The sequence below is a fragment of the Dunckerocampus dactyliophorus genome, chromosome 2 (genome assembly GCF_027744805.1).
Source record: "Dunckerocampus dactyliophorus isolate RoL2022-P2 chromosome 2, RoL_Ddac_1.1, whole genome shotgun sequence".
Classification (NCBI taxonomy): domain Eukaryota; kingdom Metazoa; phylum Chordata; class Actinopteri; order Syngnathiformes; family Syngnathidae; genus Dunckerocampus; species Dunckerocampus dactyliophorus.
Genome location: NC_072820.1, coordinates 41,457,265 through 41,476,406, shown reverse-complemented (window position 1 = coordinate 41,476,406; position 19,142 = coordinate 41,457,265). Strand labels below are relative to the sequence as shown.

The following is a 19,142-nucleotide window of genomic DNA, read 5'->3' as shown; positions in this document are numbered from 1 at the left end:
GCAGGATGTCTTCCACAGCTGTGGAACCCTCCCCAACCCCAAACTCAGGTTAGCCTCCTTAGCTCCACACTTGCTTTAGCTGCTGTTATTGTGGGTTGTGTAAGGGGGGCAGGGGGAGGAGAGGTGTCTCCTTCTGTGCTGGGGGGCAGCTGTGTGTGGGATGGGCTGGTCAAACCTGTTAAAAACCTGGATTAACTGGTTTGCCTTCCTCACATCCCCCTCAATGTGGGCACCTCTCTTTGAGCTACAGCCCGTGATGGTCTTCATTCCCTGCCACACCTCCTTCATGTTGTTGTTCTGCGTCCTCGCTTCTAGTTTCATTCTGTACTGCTCCTTTGCTGCCCTTCGCTGGACTCTTATTTCCTTTTGTACCTGCTTAAATGCTTGTGTGTCACTGTCTTTGAAGGTCTTCTTCTTCAGGTTCAGAAGGTGTTTGATGTCACTTGTTATCCTGGGCTTGTTGTTAGCAAAGCAGCGTACAGTTCTTACTGGCACAACAACACGCATGCAGAAGTTGATGTAGTCTGTGGTGCAGGTGACCATTTTTTCTATATTGTCACTGTGGGGGCCCTGCAATGCATCCAGTCAGTGGTCTCGAAACAGTCTATCAGAGCCTGCTTCCTGCTTCCTGAATGAGCGTGTGGTTATGGGTAACTTCCCCATTTTTGGTGTATAGTGAGGTTTGAGTAGGACCGGGTTGTCGTTTGCTTTCCACAGTGCAGGTAGCGGGGCAGCACTGTATGCATTGTTGATATATGCATACATTAGGTCTATAATCCTGTCGCCCCTCTTGTTACAGTCCACATACTGTTAGAAGGCAGCCAGTGTTCTTTCGAGTGTCACATGTTTAAAGTCCCTGGAAATCAAGACGAGAGCCTCAGAGTGCTGTGTTTGGAGTTTATCCGTCGCGCAGTGGATGACATCACATGCAGCATCCGCGTCAGCGCGCGGGGTTACGTAGACAAGGATAACAGTGGCGTGACTGAACTCCCTGGGCATGTGGTAGGGACGTAGGCTGACAGCCAGGAGTTCGATGTCCCTACTGCAGATGGATATCTTAATGTTCACATGCCCAGAATGACACCACCGTTTGTTACATACAGTGCAGGCCCAGCTCCTTTGCGCTCCCTGTCCGCTCTGACTGTGTTGAAGTCCACTAGCTCCACATTAGCATCTGTGACACTAAGGGTTAGCCACGTTTCAGTAAAGCACAATAAGATGCACTCCCTGAAGGTCTTGGCGTTCTTTGTCAGCGCAGCCAGCTCGAATTCACGTTTTCCATGATCATAGAAGATACCGCCGGCTTGAATCTCGACTTTCTTGCTAGCCGCTTGGCTTTGATCTTAGCTCCGGCTCTACAGCCTCGATACGGCTTCTTTACTTCAATGGTTAAACTGGGAACCACACCGATGTGGGACCTCGCTCTCATGGCACGTAAAAATGTGCTAGAATAGATAACTCTTGACGTGATGAGTCCATATCCATAGAATAGAATAGATACTTAAAAGAGCAGAAAAAGGAAGAGACTACACAGAGCTGCATAAAACACAGCCACTCACTTCGGCGTCATTTTGGAAAAAAAACAAAAAAATCATCCATGAGTTTTTTGCGTGTATTTAAAATGCATGCTATTTATTATTATTTATTAGTAGTAACAGTAGCATTTTTAGCAGAAGTATTAATATTAAGACAATATTTGTCAAGATTTTAAACTTGAGACTTGAGACTCTTGCACTGTAAAATGTATGATATACTGTTTATTTATAATTTCTATATATAGCTAAAGAATATAAATGTACCTTATACAATTGTATCATTAATGACAAAGCAGAAAAATAACAATAACTTACTGAGCTTGGACCAATCCAGAAATTTTCTTGCTGCACAAATTTCACATTTTCGTACACCCCCTTGTTCCGTAACACCTAAAACAAGTGATTAAAAAACAGTATGACTGATTCATGTTAAATGGTTCCAAGGATTGAGAGGCTGGTTGAGAAGTGCTCACTGACTGAATCAACGGTTTCATGTTGTGAGAAGCCCACAGGAGCGATGCCGTAGATGGTGACAGCCAGAACGGTGATGAGTAAATGCACAAATGTGATCCAGTAGCTAAAGAAAGGCCTGGTGATGAGAGTTTTAGGTGAACTTCAGGCTTGCTGGAAACTTTCAAACAGATATAAATAACTTATGAGTTATCGCACCTGTGGTCGTCCATGTCTTCAATCTGCCTCTTGACGAAGCTGTCGATGCGCTTGCGGTATGTTCGGTTGGTAAGGCGGCCGACCATGCCGAGCCCGTAAGGCCTCTTCTCTCGGGCAAACAGCTTTTTAACAGGAACTGCGATTCTTTGTCCGCGCTGTTGACTCACCACGTCTTGATTCAAATGCACCTTAGGTTGGACTGGCGAGCCATCTTTCGCTTTGCGCCATCCTCGCTCTGATGGCCTGGATAGAACAGACAATCCTTATATCATAATAATGCTACTCCACATCATCCATCCACATCTATTATGTGATTGCTGTGATTGCAGCTTCATGCTTATGTGGTACATTGAGAGCAAAAATCAGCTTTGTGAACCACTATACTACCAGTAAGGCAAGGTCATGGACACTGATGCTTGGTGCAGTTCTGTGCTCAACTGAATGACATTCTGGTTTGCCGATTTGGCCATTGGTACAGTATAGTGGTTCACACAGCTGACTTTTGAGCGGCTGAATAGGCTCATGCCCAACACAATCACCTTGTAATTGACTGGCGAAGACCCTGTGACTGTGAACATGATGAGCGGTACAGAAAATGCACTGATGTTGTCCACTTGTCTCAATTTACATGCTCTGTTGTTGTCCTACAAACACTCACAGCATCAGGTGACTCCTCTCCAGTTCGTTCCTATTCAACGCACTTCCTGTGAGCTCGCCCTCATCAACCATTTGACGTGCAGCCTCTGATACCGTCTCAAAAACCTCATCGGCGTAACTGGACAGTTCATCCTGCAGGCCCTCCTAAGCAGACAGGAACAAAGTCATAAAACACTTCGATCTAACAGGGAGAGGCTGTGTAGCGATTTCAAGCAAAGACGCACTCCATTGAAGAAAGATGTATCCAGATCATCAGGAAAGTCCACAGGATCGTCTTCAAAGAAACCAGGGGGCAGGAAACTCCGCATTCGACATCGACCTGTGGTGCTTTCACCTACTGTGCGGCCCTGTATGGTACACAGTGCACATCAAGGGATGCAACTGTTAAACATAGACAGTGTTTCCTTAGGGTTAGGTTTAGTGTGTCTGATGGTGAGTGGATAAATGGTACACTTCTGGAAAATTCCACTATCCAACATCTATATGGGCATTAAAGTGGACCATCTGCTGGTTAAAGCCTCTGAAGATACAGTCAATAAAGCATGTAAAAGCAAAAGAATATGTGAAAGTAGGCCAGTAACGGTCATCTGTGCTTTACTGGAAGATGTTTTGTCTTACATAACAGTCCTATGCATACATAACCACAGAGTGTACCAAAGTGTGGTACGGTAAATGGCAGGAGAGTGATTTGACTGAAGTGTGTAATCCAAAGAGCAGGAGAAATGACCTTCATTAGTGCCGCAGCAGCTTTAAGGCTCATGACAGCGACGGATTCCCGTTTGCGTCGCCGTGGCAACCTGCTGAGGGCTGATCGGGAGCTGGAAAAGGAGCAGAGCGAGGCGCCACATGGGGTGACAGGAGTTGGCAGTACGTTTAAGTCTACCTCTTCCGCCAAACGGAAGGCACGACCTCGAGCCAGGGGGTCCACAATCTGCGTGTGCGCACAAACATTCATTTACTTTCTGCCAATCATCGACCAAAAACAGAACATGTTAGATTGAAGGTTGAATTGATGAACCATCAAGTTAAGAGAGTGAAGGAGAAAAGATGACTCTATTGCTGGTCGAAAGAGGCTCATGCAATGCCCTACCCTCTGCATGCCATAGCGATGGTGACTGGGATGGTGGGGTAGGAGGTAAAGGGGAGGAGAGGTCTCGGTGCTGGCCAGTGAGATGTTGTCCTGGCTGGGTAGCTCCATACTCCTCATCACCTGAGCCTTTAGGCCCCCGTAGAGTTGGCTGCAGTGCTGCACGCTCTTCCTCCTCCATCGCTGGGTGCTGTCTCTGTCCTTGCTCACCCCGAACCAGTCTGCCGTACCCCTGAATAGAGGGAGTACTCAATGAAATGAAATATTCCAGAGGCACAAAGGAAAGACCGACTGGTAACAGTTAAATGTTCTGCTCCCCGGCCATATGTTCTTGGTCAATGTCATGCTGGAAGGCCGATACACAACCCGCGTTCTCATCCAAGATTCTATGGCTGATCCCTGAGCAGAGAAACATCCCCAAAGCAGAATGCTTCACCTCCATGTTTGACAGTAGGAATGGTGTTCTTCGGAGCATACACAGGTAGTACTAACCAGAGGTCTAGACTATAGTCATGCGACTTAGGCTCAAGTCGGACTCGAGTCGCAATTTTGATGACTTTGGGCTTGACTTGCTCATATCATCAAGGACTTGCAACTTGGACTTTGATATCAGTGACTTCGGACTTGAATTGAACTTGACTTGACTTGGAAAATACTCGAGATTTTCAGTGAGTGTGTTCAATAAAATGTGTCGCCATTCGAAGTATTCAACTTTCATGTCCGTTATCATCTCATTTCCAGCAAGACACCAAATTTTCCCGCAGAATCTGCCTCATTGAAAGTATCTATTAACGTCCAAGTAGGTTTGACAACAAACAACGAGGGTGTGGATTACATTTCTGTGAGCACCAAAGTCCTGGAGGGTGACTGTGAGTAACACCGGGATGTGTCAACATGTTACCAGGGTAATTTCATTTGCATTTGCAAATTATGAGGTCATTTCCTGTGTGCAAAACCTGCAGTACGAGAGAGAGAGAGAGAATGGCCTTTATTTGTCACTTATACAGAGGTACCGTACAAGCAAAATTGTGAAATCACCCCTCCGTAGATATGCAACATACCATACAATATGACAGGGGGTAGACGGGACAGGATGACTGGGCGATAAAAGGAGGAGAGGAAAGGGGAGAACAAGAGGAGAGGGGAGAAGGAAAAAGCATCTCCAAACTATGCTCCGATGGGGGAGTGCAATGTGGGACTAGAAAAAAACCTTGGCAACATACAGTAGGCACAAATAAGCACACTTTACAACATAAGAACTCTGAGTCTTGGAAATGGGGGTGGAGGTGTTCCAGCGCAGGCCAGCAGCCAGCCACAGGCATGTACCGTGGACCACTGGGGGGGATACAAGAATAACAGATGGAGAAGTGCCAACTTTGAACTTTGTTCAATACCTAAAATTACACAAAGACCGGTAAGTTGGGCTGATGTCATTTTTTACTTAATGCTTTGGGTAAGTCTAACTTGGCATCCATTTGACGTAACAGTACATGTTCCCTTGTAAAAAAAAGCTGTGGCTACAAACTGTGACACCGAAAGTAAGTTACCTGAAATCAATTGACGTAAGTAATACATCGCAATTATGGTTATCCTCAGAGGGCCACTTTTTATAATTCTATTTTACAATTTCGTTAATTATTACATTAATTTTTCATTAATAACTAATAAAAAATTTCATTTTAAATTGGATTTGACAACAAAAAAATATAAGGTTTTCTGTCAATATTGACAACAAATACATTTAGCAAGAAAGATTGTCTTTTTGATTTAAAAAAAATAAAGTTGTTTTTGTTTTGTTTTTACTTTAATATATTATTTTATTATTTATTGTAAATGGAACAATAAATGTTTATTAAATTATTGTAAAATATGTTTTAAATACAACATTTTTTATATTATTGTGAAAATATTTTTTATTTATTAAAATTGTTACGTATTTAAACATATTTGGACAAAGTAAAAAAAAATAAATTACAGCATACATATAAAAATACAATAATATAAATAGAATTTTACAATAGTAAAAAAGTAAAATAATGAAAAATAAATCTTAAAAAAGTATAGACAAAATGAATATTAATAACAAAATTACAATATATATACAAATATGGCAAATAGGCTTTCGCGGGCCACATAAAATGATATGGTGGGCCAAATCCGGCCCCCGGGCCTTGAGTTTGACACCTGTGGTGTATATAATAAACGAATATAATATACACACAGCCTATTTGAATCGTATTCTTTAAAAGAACATACCACATACCAGTCGTGCATAGTCAAAGAGCAAAAAGATCCATAGTTTCATGTAAGGAGACACAGTTAAATGAAACAGGTAGGCTAAATATAGACAAAAAAATAATGAAAATTGTTTTCAAAGCAATAATACCACTTTATTATAATTGTTGCTTTTATTATCCAAAGTCTGTGCAAAATAGTAAATTACGTACGACGGAGGAAGCTTTCTCATTTTTACTGTCCTTGGTGTAGCTTTTGTGTCTTTTCATTTGTTTTTAATCAATCAGTAGTGGCTTACACGGTATTTTGCAAGTATCCTGCCCATGTATGTGTATTATGTTATATTAAGAAAATAATATGCTTTATTTTATAAACTGTGCTTAAGACCTGTAAGGACCCTTCCGACTGGACTCGACTCGAAAAATTCTCATGACTTGACTCTTGAAATTAAAGACCTGAGACTTACTTGAGACTCGCAAAATACTGACTTTGTCCCACTCCTGGTATTAATTGCTTTGACTATGCCACTGGCAGAAAATACATACATGCAAATACAGCAGGGCTATTTTTATAATACTTTTGGGAGTTATTCTTGCAAAATGTCAACATATAATGAGAAGTTTTATATTCGGTATTGCCTGAAAATACGTTTTCCTCCACTGTGCATCAGCGCCAAAAATATATTCTTGCCTCCGCTAGTTTTAATAGATTTTCTCTCCGCTGTGTACACACACAAAACACGATTGAGACCTTACAGTTGCTTGCTAATGTGTTCCATTTCCAAACACAACCTCTGACAAGACAGTGTGCTTTAAGTCACTTTTAGTACAAAAAAAGGGAACATATCTATCAACTAGGAGGCCACACTCCTGAAATGTTTGGAGTGCGGTAATAAACACTGAGCCTTCATGAAGGACTCCAGCTGGTGGAGCCGTTTGCATACAGGGTGAGGAGGAAACACAGCAAGGGTTGCTCAGAATGTCTTCAAAATGTAATAATAATAATAATAATAATAATAATAATAATTACTGCAAAACCCAAAACATACAACCTTGATTAGTGCAACGTAACACACTCAACGAAGCAGGTATGCACACATGCACCAACAAGTACACCTTAGTTTGTATGTGAAAATGCAATATACGCAAATGCAAGACTACGGTAAATTTAAATAAGAGTTAAAGCCACCTTGCTCCAGGTAGGGCTGACAGGATATAAACATGACGACATGTGATAAATCAACCTATCCTGCTTTTCACAGTTGCTGTTCACTTTTAATTTCTAAACCAACATGATGTAACTTGTTAACCAGATAATGTATGTTGAGATTCATTTCCAAACTGCATTTAAAAAAAAAAAGTGACGTACAGCAGCCCTCAAGGGTCAGAAAAGCAAAAAGCTGTTTTTTTTTTCCAATCTCACAGTGCAACAACTAGTTTAAATGAACAATGCAACATTTAAAAGAAGATGTAAAGTTGGTTAAAGAAAGTACAACTTGTGTCCGCAGCTTCTTACATATACATATACATTAATATTATTGTTTACCGTCAATTTTATTATTATTATTATTAAACAATATTATTGTTTACATTTCTTGAGACCAAATAAACCACTGTTTATTATAATTGTAATTATTATTATAATTATTAATATCATTATTATAAAATTATTATATTATATTTTATATCATTATTATAAAATATAATTTTAAATTGTTTTAAAAAATTATAATGAAAAAACATATACATGCATTTACATACATAAAGACAGTTTTTATTCATTATTAGTATCGACATTGTAGCTTACATTATGCCTTTTTGCTCTATTTTTCCTTTTTTTTTTTTTTTTTTTTTTTTTTTTTTTTACCCCTGTCCTGTCCAGCCTTTAAAGCAGATAGAATTGTATACCTAAATGCCGTCAAGTGCTCAACAGATTTACTCTGCCAGAGAGAAGTGTGATATACACTTCCCCTGTCATACAAAATTTATTCGACCTTGATGCTTGTTATAAAGCAAATTTGGAGCGACCGGACCGGAGCAGGAGGGGACAAAAACAAAAAAAAGAGAGACAAGAGACAAGGACAACAGCAGCAACAACAACAATTGTGACAGAACAACAGAAACATACAGAACGACATCAGCAAATAAATGTCCGTGACAACTATAAAGACGAACAAGGATAAAGGACAAATCAATATCAACAACCACAATGACAAAGCTGTCAATGACAATCAGACATAATAGCAGTCATGAAATGATGAACTATGACAGTGATCACAATGACAATACTGCATTGAAACAGTCGCACACAATAGCAGTCATGAAATGATGAATTATGATAGTGATCACCATGATAATACCGCATTGAAACAGTCACACATAACTGTAGTAATGAAATGATTATCCATGATAGTGAATAGAATCAAAGTTACTGTAATGCACATCATTGTAAAAAAAAAAATATATACATATACACATATATATACATACATACACATACATATGTATGTGTATATATATATATACATATATATATATATATATATATACACATATATACCGCACATACACACATATATATATATAGTCATACTGCTGAAATCACCGTCGCTGTAATAAAACCAACAACATAATAACACCCTGGTTAACTCAGTGAGTAATGTGGGGAAGTACGTATGTACTGTGAGTGTGCATATGTACAGGTATCTCTGTATGTGAGGAAGACTTCATATATATATAAAGGTGCAGGAATGTGTGGGCGTGTGATTGTCACTGAGAGTGCATGAAAGGAAAGGGGCCGCCTTCCACCTCCCAGAGAGCCCCGCCCCAAATAGCAAGGCCGGGCCCCGGCCGCCAGAAGGCCACCAGGCCCATAGGGGCAGGCAGCACAAAGATCAGTGCCCCAAGAGCCAGCCCAGAGAGCCCCCCCCCCGGGAAGACCAGTAAGGGGCCGAAGAGAGGTAATCCCAGCCAAGGACAGGGCGCCAGCGGGCCGGAGGACTGCCAACCCCTGAGACCAGCGAGAGATCACACCCCACAAAGGCAGACGGGTACCGGGGGCCACAAACCGGCAGGCCCAGAGACGCCTCCACAGCCGGAAAGAAGCCCGCCCGCGCCGGAAGCGCCAATTCCCGCCCACCGCCACCCCCACCCCCAGGGAGCGGAGCCCGGCCCGCCCCGGGCCAACCCCCGCCCGACCCCCGACACAGGGCCGCCCCGCCAAGGGATGCAGGAGGCACACCCTCCACCCACCCGGCGGAGGCACGGGCGGCAGAGATGTATCGCCCAGCACCTGACCCCACGGATCAAACCCCTGTATGCCCCCCCCCCCCCCCAAAAAAAAAAATAAATAGCTAAAATAAATAAATAAATAAAAGTACACACACGCACGCACATACACACTCCTACGCACCCACACACACGCACATAAACACTCCTACGCACAAACACACCCCTATGCGCACGCTCATACACACTCTTACTTACTCAAGCGCGCACACACACACACACACACACACACACACACACACACACACACACAGTGGTCGACTGCCCGACACCCGGAAGCCCCACCCTATCCCCCGCTGGTAACCCAAGGAGCAGCGGAGCCGGGGACCCCGGGGTCCCAGACATACGATCCAGAACCCAGGGGCGGAGAGCGCAGACCGCCGGGGAGCAGGAAGACACCTGGCCACACCCCCCCAGCGGTAGGACGCCGCCAGCGAGGCAGACAGGGGAGTCAGCGAGGAGGAGAGCGGGAAACCGAGCAGGCAGGCGGGAAAACGGGCGAGCAGCCAGGCGAACCACCACACAGCGCCAACCGACACCCGCGGGCCAGCAAACCCCGAAGAGAGAGCGGGAGCACCACACCCCAAGCCGCAGGGAGGCCAAGCACCAGAGCCGAGAAGGCGAGACCAGCAGCCGACCAGCCGACGGCCCCCACAAGCCACCAGAAGCCAGACCAGCCACATGCCACCAGAGCCGACAGCGCACCACCCGCGCACCGGAGCCCCACCCCCGACAAGCCCACAGACAGACCGGGGGAGGCGAGGACACAGACAGCGGCCCGGCAGCGCACAAAGCGCAACGGCGACAGACGCCCAAGCGCCCGGCAGAGCACGACCCCCCCCAGCGAGCCCGGCCCCAGGGCACCCGCCCCCCCACCCCCACCCCGCCACCCAGGCCCACAGTACCCGCAAGCATGACCAAGCCCCAACCCACCAGCTGGCCCGGCGCCCCAGCAGCCGCCACAGCGCAGCAACCACCGGCCGCCGCGACAGCACACGGGCCACCCGAAGCACCAGCACCGCCCCCCGGAGACCGCCGAACCCGCCCCAAGAGCGCAGAGGCGCCCGCGGCACGTGTCAGTCCAGGGGGGGCACCGCAAGCCGCCCCCCCCGGCGCAAGCCCCGGCATCAACTGGCCCCAAAGGGCCACCCCAGGGAAGGGCAGGCGAACCAGACAAGGGCACCCCACAGGCCAGGCCGCCCCGGGCGAGCCACCGCGACGGCCAGGCCCCCGGCCACACCGCCGACCCTGGCGGGCAGATGCCGAGGTGCACGAGGCACCCCAATCCAGCCCGCCCCACCCGTGTATGTGATAAGGTGTGATAGTGTCTATGATGCAATTAAAAAAATAAATAAATAAATAAAATAAAATAAAAGAGGATGGTATATCTGTGTGCATGTATATGGAGTGTATGTGGATGATAGCTAATGATTGCTCTATTTTTCCAATTTTGCTGGGTTTCATATTTCTGCAATGAGGCACGTTCCGCAGATGGCCCCTGCGCCACACTTTGGACATCCATGTATGTTTTGCCAGGAAGGCAAAGACTCATCTCAATAGACAAATTAGGTCAAAATAGGTCAAATCTCTTCATGCAAATTTCTTACGAATGAATCAGCTCTAAGAGCACCACAGCATGTTTAACCCCGCCCCTCCCCCTGCTCAGTGTGGACACAGAGAACTGCACATCTTAACCAATGGCATTCGCCTTTAATAGAAAAAAAGTTGAGGAAAAAACAAATCAGCTCCCAATTGGCTCCCAACCACGAGAACCGTCTCCTGTCGTTTGTTTCTAAGAGCCAACTCTTGGAACCGATTCGTTCGTGACCGACATCACGACTCTCCTTTTTTGATTGCCTGTATTTAATTACAGAATAAATGCATGATGCAAGAATCACTTACATGCAGACCTTTACTCACTAAATATAGCAACCATGTCGCTAAATTGTCAACACAGATCTTTTTCAATGTATGAGGTGTGTTATGAAACGGAACCGAAAGTTGGAGCGGAGCCAAATGCAATGAGCGTCCTGTGATTAAGGGTGCAGACAAGTCCGAACATCTACAGTATGTGGGTTGATGTGACAAATCGTATAAGTAAAGCTGATCAAATGTAGAATTACTGCAGCTTCTGCTTGGACGTCAACAAGTAGCAAGCAGCTGTTTAATTCAGATAGAAAAAACAGCCACACGTCACTGAACACCGCTGTGAACAGCAAGGTAGGATGGATTGGACTGCCATATTACGATATTATCACTTCAATATTACGATATTTCCTTTTGTAGTAGCAATGCCATAGTTCACAGCCTTGTTTGGCTTCTGGCTGCCCTGTTCTCTCGATACAACGTGTTGTTAGTATTTTATGTGCACTATGCTGATGTGTCACATCTCCATTTGCCGACAGCGACCGTGTTTCAGTTTTGTTTGTTTAGCTTTCTGTGTCACTAAATAAATAAAAGGTGCTGTTGTTGCACACCTACCATGTTTATTTGTTTATCTGAGTGTTTTAGTCTTCTTCTTTGAGAGGAAAAATATTGAAGATGAATTTGTGTTTTTTATCGGTGGGGATCCTGTGCGCTAAAAAAAAAAAAGCAAAACACAACATTCAACGATTCGGCGACTCTGGACAAAATCTCACGAATCAGATTCAACAATGAAAATCCTTTGTCGAGGACACCCCTAGAGTATTTAAAAAGTATTTGATCCCCTGCCAACAAACAAACAAGCATAATGACTCCCATAGACGAAGCTTACAAATTATTCCAGTCCATCCTGTTCATCAAGAAATTTGGTGAAACACAGACAAAAAAACAAAATGGAAGAAATGCGAGACAACAGGCAATCTCAGGCATCTCACTTTGTGACGTAAGGATGATTCTGAAAAGGTGATGGATCAGCTCAGAATGATATAGGAGGAGCGTGTTCATGACCTTAAGGGAGTTGGGATCTCAGTCACCAATAAAACACTTTGCTGTAATAAACTGACATCCTGCAGCGCTCTCAATGTCCCCCTGATAAAGAAGGTACATGTACGGGCCTGTCTGAGGTTTGCCAGTGAAACTCTGAATGACTCAAAGGCTCGGGTGAATGATGATGATGTGGTGAGATGAGACCAAAACTGAGCTCGCAACAACTCAGAAATGCTGAATATGACCCCAACAACACCATGCATACTGTCAAACACGGAGATTGAAACATTCTGCTTTGGGACTGTTTCTCTGATAAGAGTAAAGGAAGACTTGATCGTATTTAGGGATCAACGATCGTGGCCATGTATTGTGGAATCTTGGACTAGAACCTCATGGCTTCAGCCAACACACTGAAGAGGGGTCATGAATGGGTCTTCCAGCATGACAATGACCCAAGACAGCCAAGCAGTGACTCAAAAAGAAGCACATCAAGATCCTGGAGGTGGCTAGCCAGTCTCCGGACCTTAATCCCATAGAAAATCTATAGGAAGGAGCTGGAACTGCGAATAGAAATCCTCACTAGTTGAAAACTGTGAACATACAAGACTGTTCATCACATTTTCAATTTGCTGAACAAGCTGGTCGCAATATTAACAAAACAGCTTCAGACGATCATCACAACCACGCGTTGACTCTGATCTACAGTACGTTGCTGTCAAATTCAATCCATGTCTTGCATACTCACCTGTTGACAGAGCCCCAGGAAGGGTCCAGGCTATGGCTCATACCTGCGTTGAGCTGGGAATGTGGAGCTTTTTCACCTCCATTGCCAGCATGTCTAATAAAGTGTCCTAGAAATGCCCCTTCGACCCAGACCCCGTGAATCCAAACAGATCCACAGAAGATTCCATAAGGGGATTTCCTGATCTCCAAGCAAGCACTATCTTCCACTGATCGCTGTGATGCAAAGGAGGGGATAATCACCACATGCCCACACTCTGTGGAACATCCATCTTGAGCCTCATTCAATCAAAGGTTAAAGAAAAGCTGGCCTCAGCAATGAGATGAGGAAATCCCAGGCCTCCAGCAGCTGGACTCCTCCTCTTTCAGCACACAAAGCGCAGGGTGATCCTTATAGCTCTGACCTTGTCCCACCAGCACACAAGCACAGAGGTTTCTGTTTGAACGTGTGAAAGAGCATGTATGGATGTGGCAGGCCTCCCAGTATCCACCCAAAAAGGATCGAACCTCCTGGCAAAAGAACAGGAAGTGTCTCTGTTTGTTGTCAAGTCAATGTGCCTCCCTTTCCAGAGCCCCAGCAAAACACTATGAATGAAGTCCATGTGTGTCACTCCGCCTTGTTGTGCAGGAGTGTGTGTAAACATAGGTTCTCCCGCTAACATTCCAGCACTCCAGAACACAGGAAGATTAAAAAGGAGGGAGAGAGAATCACACACATTAGGAAGAAAAGTAGGTGGGGACAGTCTTGCCTGGACATGACACACACACACACACACGCACAAAAGTGTATCTTTTAAAAATCACATCTCCAAATTTACAACTGCTGCTAAGGAAAAGGATTTGTTTTCTATTTTCAGTGTTACTGTGCGTTCGCAAGCGGTTATTCCACTTTTGCATGTCATTTAGCCTCTTTTATACGGAGAACGCACATCAGTCGCACAACATAGATGTATAATTACCGTAATGTGACCCCGCCTCTCGCCAGTTATTATTAACTGCCACCTTGCGCAATAGAAATACGGGGTCGAACAGAAATAATAAATGATAATCCACAGTACATTTTCTCACAAAGGCAAATGTGCACCACAACACACGACACGTGTTATATAATCAATGCGTTCGTTCCTCTTGCCAGTTATCAATAAATAAATACTAAATAGTAATAAAAAGACTCAAAATAATCCACAAAGTCCACTGTACGCTCGCTTCCACATGCTGCAATATAGACATGTCATATAAGAAATGCAATCACTCCTCCTGCCAGTTATTAATGATAATATCCACCTTCCGTAACTGCAATAAGTTAGTGGTAGTTATTATTAATAATCGTCATCTTCCGTTCCATCCATCCAAGATTAAATAAGCTTTGCTTCTTCCTATTCCTTTTTGGACATGTAGGACAGTAAAGCGTAGGGGAGACTGGGGACAGTTGCAACAGGGGACGGTTGCAACAAGCCTTATTTGTCTAATCAGTAACATGCTAGAGTGATGACACTCATACCGCACATGCTCAGTTAGACCCTCTACTCGCCAAGAAGAAAGTGGCCATACTGCGCATCTGGTCCAGCTTCTACTGTATCAAGACAAAGTTGTTTTGGAGGTATGAAAGTAGCTTTTTTCACGAGCTGTATTTTTGTCATACTATCCTAATATTAATAATTATTAATAATAAATATTAATAATGCTAATGATAAACAAAATAATTAAAAATCTGAACCGAGGAAGGCAAAAAAGAATACAAGAACACCAAACCACAAAGAAAAGTGTAAAGAAAACCAAAAAAAAAGAAGAGAGAAGAATGAAAACAATGTGAATTTTGTTCACTAAAACTGTTCACTGTTTGTTCACATGTTTAATCAATATTTTTTGCACTCCAAATTATTCTATTCTTTTTGTCCCAAACTGAAATATTGAGTTTTTATAGCATCCGTAACATTTGCACATTGACTCAAAGTAGGCCTATGTTTTACACAAAACTAAACTTATTTAATACTTTAATATTTTATACTGTGGTTATTTAAACAAAAAGCATAACATTTTGGTGAAATTTAATGTTTTTTGATATGTTGCAACCATCCCTGATCGGTGTTGCAACTGTTCCCCGGTTTGGGGTCAGTTGCAACGTCTGAATTTTTTTTATTCAAATAAATATTGAGATTGATATGTTATATGTAGCCATCTTTAAATGGTACGGGTATTTAGCAGACAGATGTAGGTTTACTATGTAAAGATTTGGTGTGCCTAGTCTAAATAATCTCTGAGTAATTGAGAGTAATGTAAAAAGTGTTGCAACTGTCCTCATTCTCCCCTACTAAGTGACGTATTCCAATGTAACTTGTATGCAAGTTCAAAATAAATGACACTATTACCATTATGTCTGAAATATGACCATTTTTACTGTATGTATTAACAGTGCCAAATGAACTTAAAATTTAAATACAGTTAGGAGATGGCACACATTTACCTAACACTTGTTTTTTGACTGGCAGAATATTTGAATAAGACTTCAACTGTGTTTTTATGAGCAATGAGGAGTTGCATTCAAAGACACCACGTCATTTAACTTGAATTGACGTTTTCAGTGAATTTTCTGGGATTTCCGAGGACACTTAAATTCAGCAAATTGTACTTCCTATGAGTTACAAAGTGCGTGGTAAGAATATCCACTTCTTTTCATCGCATTTCTGTTTGTTTAGACCACCCATACATGCACAATAAAGACGTTATTGTGATGTTCGGAGAGTCATGAACGCATCTCGAGCTCTGTCTCGTGACAATGAGGAAGTGCTGTTGCAATGAATGGACTAGAGACGTGTGTTTGGAATAGGAGATACATGAATGGTGTTGGAATTGCACCGCTGTTGATGTGTTCAGGTAAGAATAAATAAAAAATATATAAAATATAAAATATAAAAGAGCGTCAGACACTGTGTGACTCTGTGGGGAGCTACGCTGTGCCGCCGTCTGTCGTCATAACAGAGAGCTGGCTTGCCATGAAATATGTTAGTTACCGCGTTAACGCGCTATTTTTGACAGCCCTAATATAATGATGATAACAAATATAGCTCATAAGAGTTGAATTTAAGAGCTGATATCTGGCAACTTCCATGGTTTTCTTGATAATAACCAAAATCACTTAAGATCTTACATGAATAGCTATAGCATTGTACTGCCAAAAAATGTAACTCTTATGGGCTATTTTTGTTGTTATTGTTATCTTTGTCCAAACAAACGTACTTTTAGTTTTATCAGGCATTAAATTGAACAAGAAACTGAAGAAACAAGGGTGGTCTAATCATTTTTTCCATGACTGTATAGATATTAGGGGTGTTACGATACACTCGGTTCACGAGACAAGACAATACACAAGATTGGGTCTACGAGTTATTAAAATAATCAGCAAACATATCGTAATACATGCACCTCGCAATAAGTCACCAGTGCTTTTTTACACAGAACCAAGGTTTCTGTACATTTCTGTACCTGATAATCTGTTTGGGTATTGATGACCGTCGTTGAGTCAGTATTTTGGGGATGCAAGACCGTCTTCGGACAGTGGACACCCTCCTAGGGCACCTCTGACCCTTAGGGGGAATTGTGTTGACTCTCTCAAAGTGTACTTTTTTCTCACTACACTCACTTTGTGAAAAAAAAGAGAAGGCAGAAAAAAAAATATCAAGGACAACACAGAAATGAAAGCAGGACACACTGACATAGGCATAAGAAAAAGCGTTTCGTAAAACAAAATTTGCAGAGGAGACAGTTTGGTAGTGTGAGGGTGTGTCTAACCCCTTGGATTGTGCGAAGGACGGCATTCTCTCCAGTGGAGGTCTGAGGTAGTTTTTAGATGTTTCTAAGGCAGCATGGCAGGCCTGAGAATTTGCTCCCGGCGTGCTGACACTGCGCTGGCGTTTTAGTGGCTGCAACAAAACACAAGCTAAGATTAGATGTAAACGTATGTAGTTTAGGTAATACTTTTATTTCCTTTTATCTGAGGATGCCCTCACACTTGGCAATCCATGCCTTGCTAGGGCACTCTTGACACCTTGACTCAGTTTGACGCCTGTGAATGCTCGGATCCGCACTTAATTTCAGTATACTTTCCGAGCCACACGGCCATGTAACGTAAACATGTCATACAGTCGATGTGATCGCTCCTCCTTCCAGATATTAATGATAACCGCAACGTTGCGTCAAAAAAGTCAACAGAACGAGTCAAAATAATACACAAAGCGGACAGTACCCTTGTTCATGCACAGGCATGGAACGTACATGTGTCATAAAATAAATTCAGTCGCACCTTCCGCCAGTTATTAATGATAACTGCAACCTTGCATTAATAACAATAAATAGTGTGGCTCAAAATAATACACCATGTCAAAGTCCTGGGATGCCACGTACACGTGTCATACAATTAATGTGATCGCACCTTCCGCCATTTATTAATGATAACTGCAACCTGGCATTGATAAAAAATAAATAGAACGACTCAAAACAAGACACAAAGTGCACGGTATTCGTGTTCACGCACAAGCATGCAAAGTACACATGTCATACAATTAATGCGATTGCGCCTCTTGCCAGTTGTTAATGGTATTAGCCGCCTTGCGTAATCAAAATAAATGGAAGGCCGGAGCCCAAGAATTGCGCCCAAGTCCGGCATGATGTCCGTAGCCTAGCGTGGGTGCACCCTGATAGATAAAGCTAGAAAGAATATAGCTAATTAGGTGTTACTTACACCAAAGTACTACCAGTGCTACTAAAACCAGCAATGCTGACCCGTGGTTATGTGTTTACCTCCTTATGAGTAGACGTGTCATCGGGTGTCAACTGGATGATGGGAATGTCCAGTCTGAGCCATAGCGGATTCTCTCTGGTGTCTGGCTCACCCATGCTCATTAACGCCTGCCGCTCACCGTGCTGGAAAACACAAGCATAAAAAGAAAGCGAGGTCATCTTATTGTGATCATAGATTCTGTATTCCATCAGGTGAGGCTCGGACACATCCTCAAAGCTGTGCCAATGGAGAACCTGTTTTCTTAGATTGACATGCTGTGTTCAGCCAGTGTCACAGATCAGTGCTACTCACTTTTTTCAGTGAAGTACCCCCGCATTCTGTCTTTGTCAGTCACAAAAACACCTACCATAAAGGTTAGGTCAGGTTAGGCTACCAACTGACAGTTAAGTCTGTAAGAGTGAGCAATCAAGCAACTTTCACAAAAGTGAAAGCAAAACCAAAAAAAAAGTTTCTAAAAGAGCAAGAGGGGATTTTTAGCTTTTTTTTTTTTCTTGCTATGTCACGCATCAATTAAAAAGACATATTGAAAATTCCTGCCAGTGTGAGTTTTATTAATCACATGTACTGTATCTCTCTTCAGATATCGCAAAGGGAGCTAATCCGTATGAACACCTTGCAAGTCAAAACCAGTAAAACAATCTGCAACCACATCCTTTACTTGACTGTGATGGTGATGCTCACATAGCATGCAGCATAGAAACACTTACGAGTTAATTCAGTCTTTTCCCATCTTGGGTCCAACATCAAGCCATCCGTGTGTTATTCCATGATGCCTTTTCTTTTACATCTGTGCTTGGATTTTCATGACAGGCAGATTAGAGGATGTAATCCGCATGGCCCACATGACATGGCTGCCGCCAGGGGCTCATACCTCCGATTGGACAGTGATGCTTTGGTGTGTGTTCATCAACACCCGGCAGGAAGTGACATATCACATGCAAAGCACAAGCAAAGACGGCGGCTGACAGACCAACAATGTCAGAACTTAAATAAGAACATGTTATTTATGTTCCACTTACACGCAAAACGCTGCAATTTCAGTATAATTATGTGTACTTTTACAAAGCACTCGTGACTCACAGATTAACATTGTTGTTCTATACTACATTATTTGCCCGCCCAGACTCCGTACTCCTTAAGTACGCTTCAGCTCACATATGGGCCAGATGTTACGTGTGTACGTGTGTGTTTGTTCACACAAAAAAATCTGTCCAGTGAAAGAC

The 19,142-nt window shown here is 43.1% G+C and overlaps 1 protein-coding gene across 1 annotated transcript in view; it reads right to left on the bottom strand.

Annotated features, from left to right (window-relative positions):
• rhbdf1b (rhomboid 5 homolog 1b (Drosophila)) overlaps nucleotides 1–18,808 on the bottom strand; it is a 28,687-nt gene extending 9,879 nt beyond the window's left edge. The window contains exons 1-10 of the mRNA XM_054761321.1: nucleotides 18,627–18,808; nucleotides 17,919–18,041; nucleotides 16,605–17,041; nucleotides 3,952–4,180; nucleotides 3,589–3,792; nucleotides 3,086–3,208; nucleotides 2,863–3,005; nucleotides 2,205–2,447; nucleotides 2,013–2,124; nucleotides 1,851–1,925 (exon numbers count right to left, since the gene is read on the bottom strand). Of these exons, the coding sequence (XP_054617296.1) occupies nucleotides 1,851–1,925; nucleotides 2,013–2,124; nucleotides 2,205–2,447; nucleotides 2,863–3,005; nucleotides 3,086–3,208; nucleotides 3,589–3,792; nucleotides 3,952–4,180; nucleotides 16,605–17,041; nucleotides 17,919–18,020 (1,668 nt within the window). The 5' untranslated portion in view covers nucleotides 18,021–18,041; nucleotides 18,627–18,808. The remainder of the gene's footprint in view (nucleotides 1–1,850; nucleotides 1,926–2,012; nucleotides 2,125–2,204; nucleotides 2,448–2,862; nucleotides 3,006–3,085; nucleotides 3,209–3,588; nucleotides 3,793–3,951; nucleotides 4,181–16,604; nucleotides 17,042–17,918; nucleotides 18,042–18,626) is intronic.
• Nucleotides 18,809–19,142: the final 334 nt, after the last annotated feature.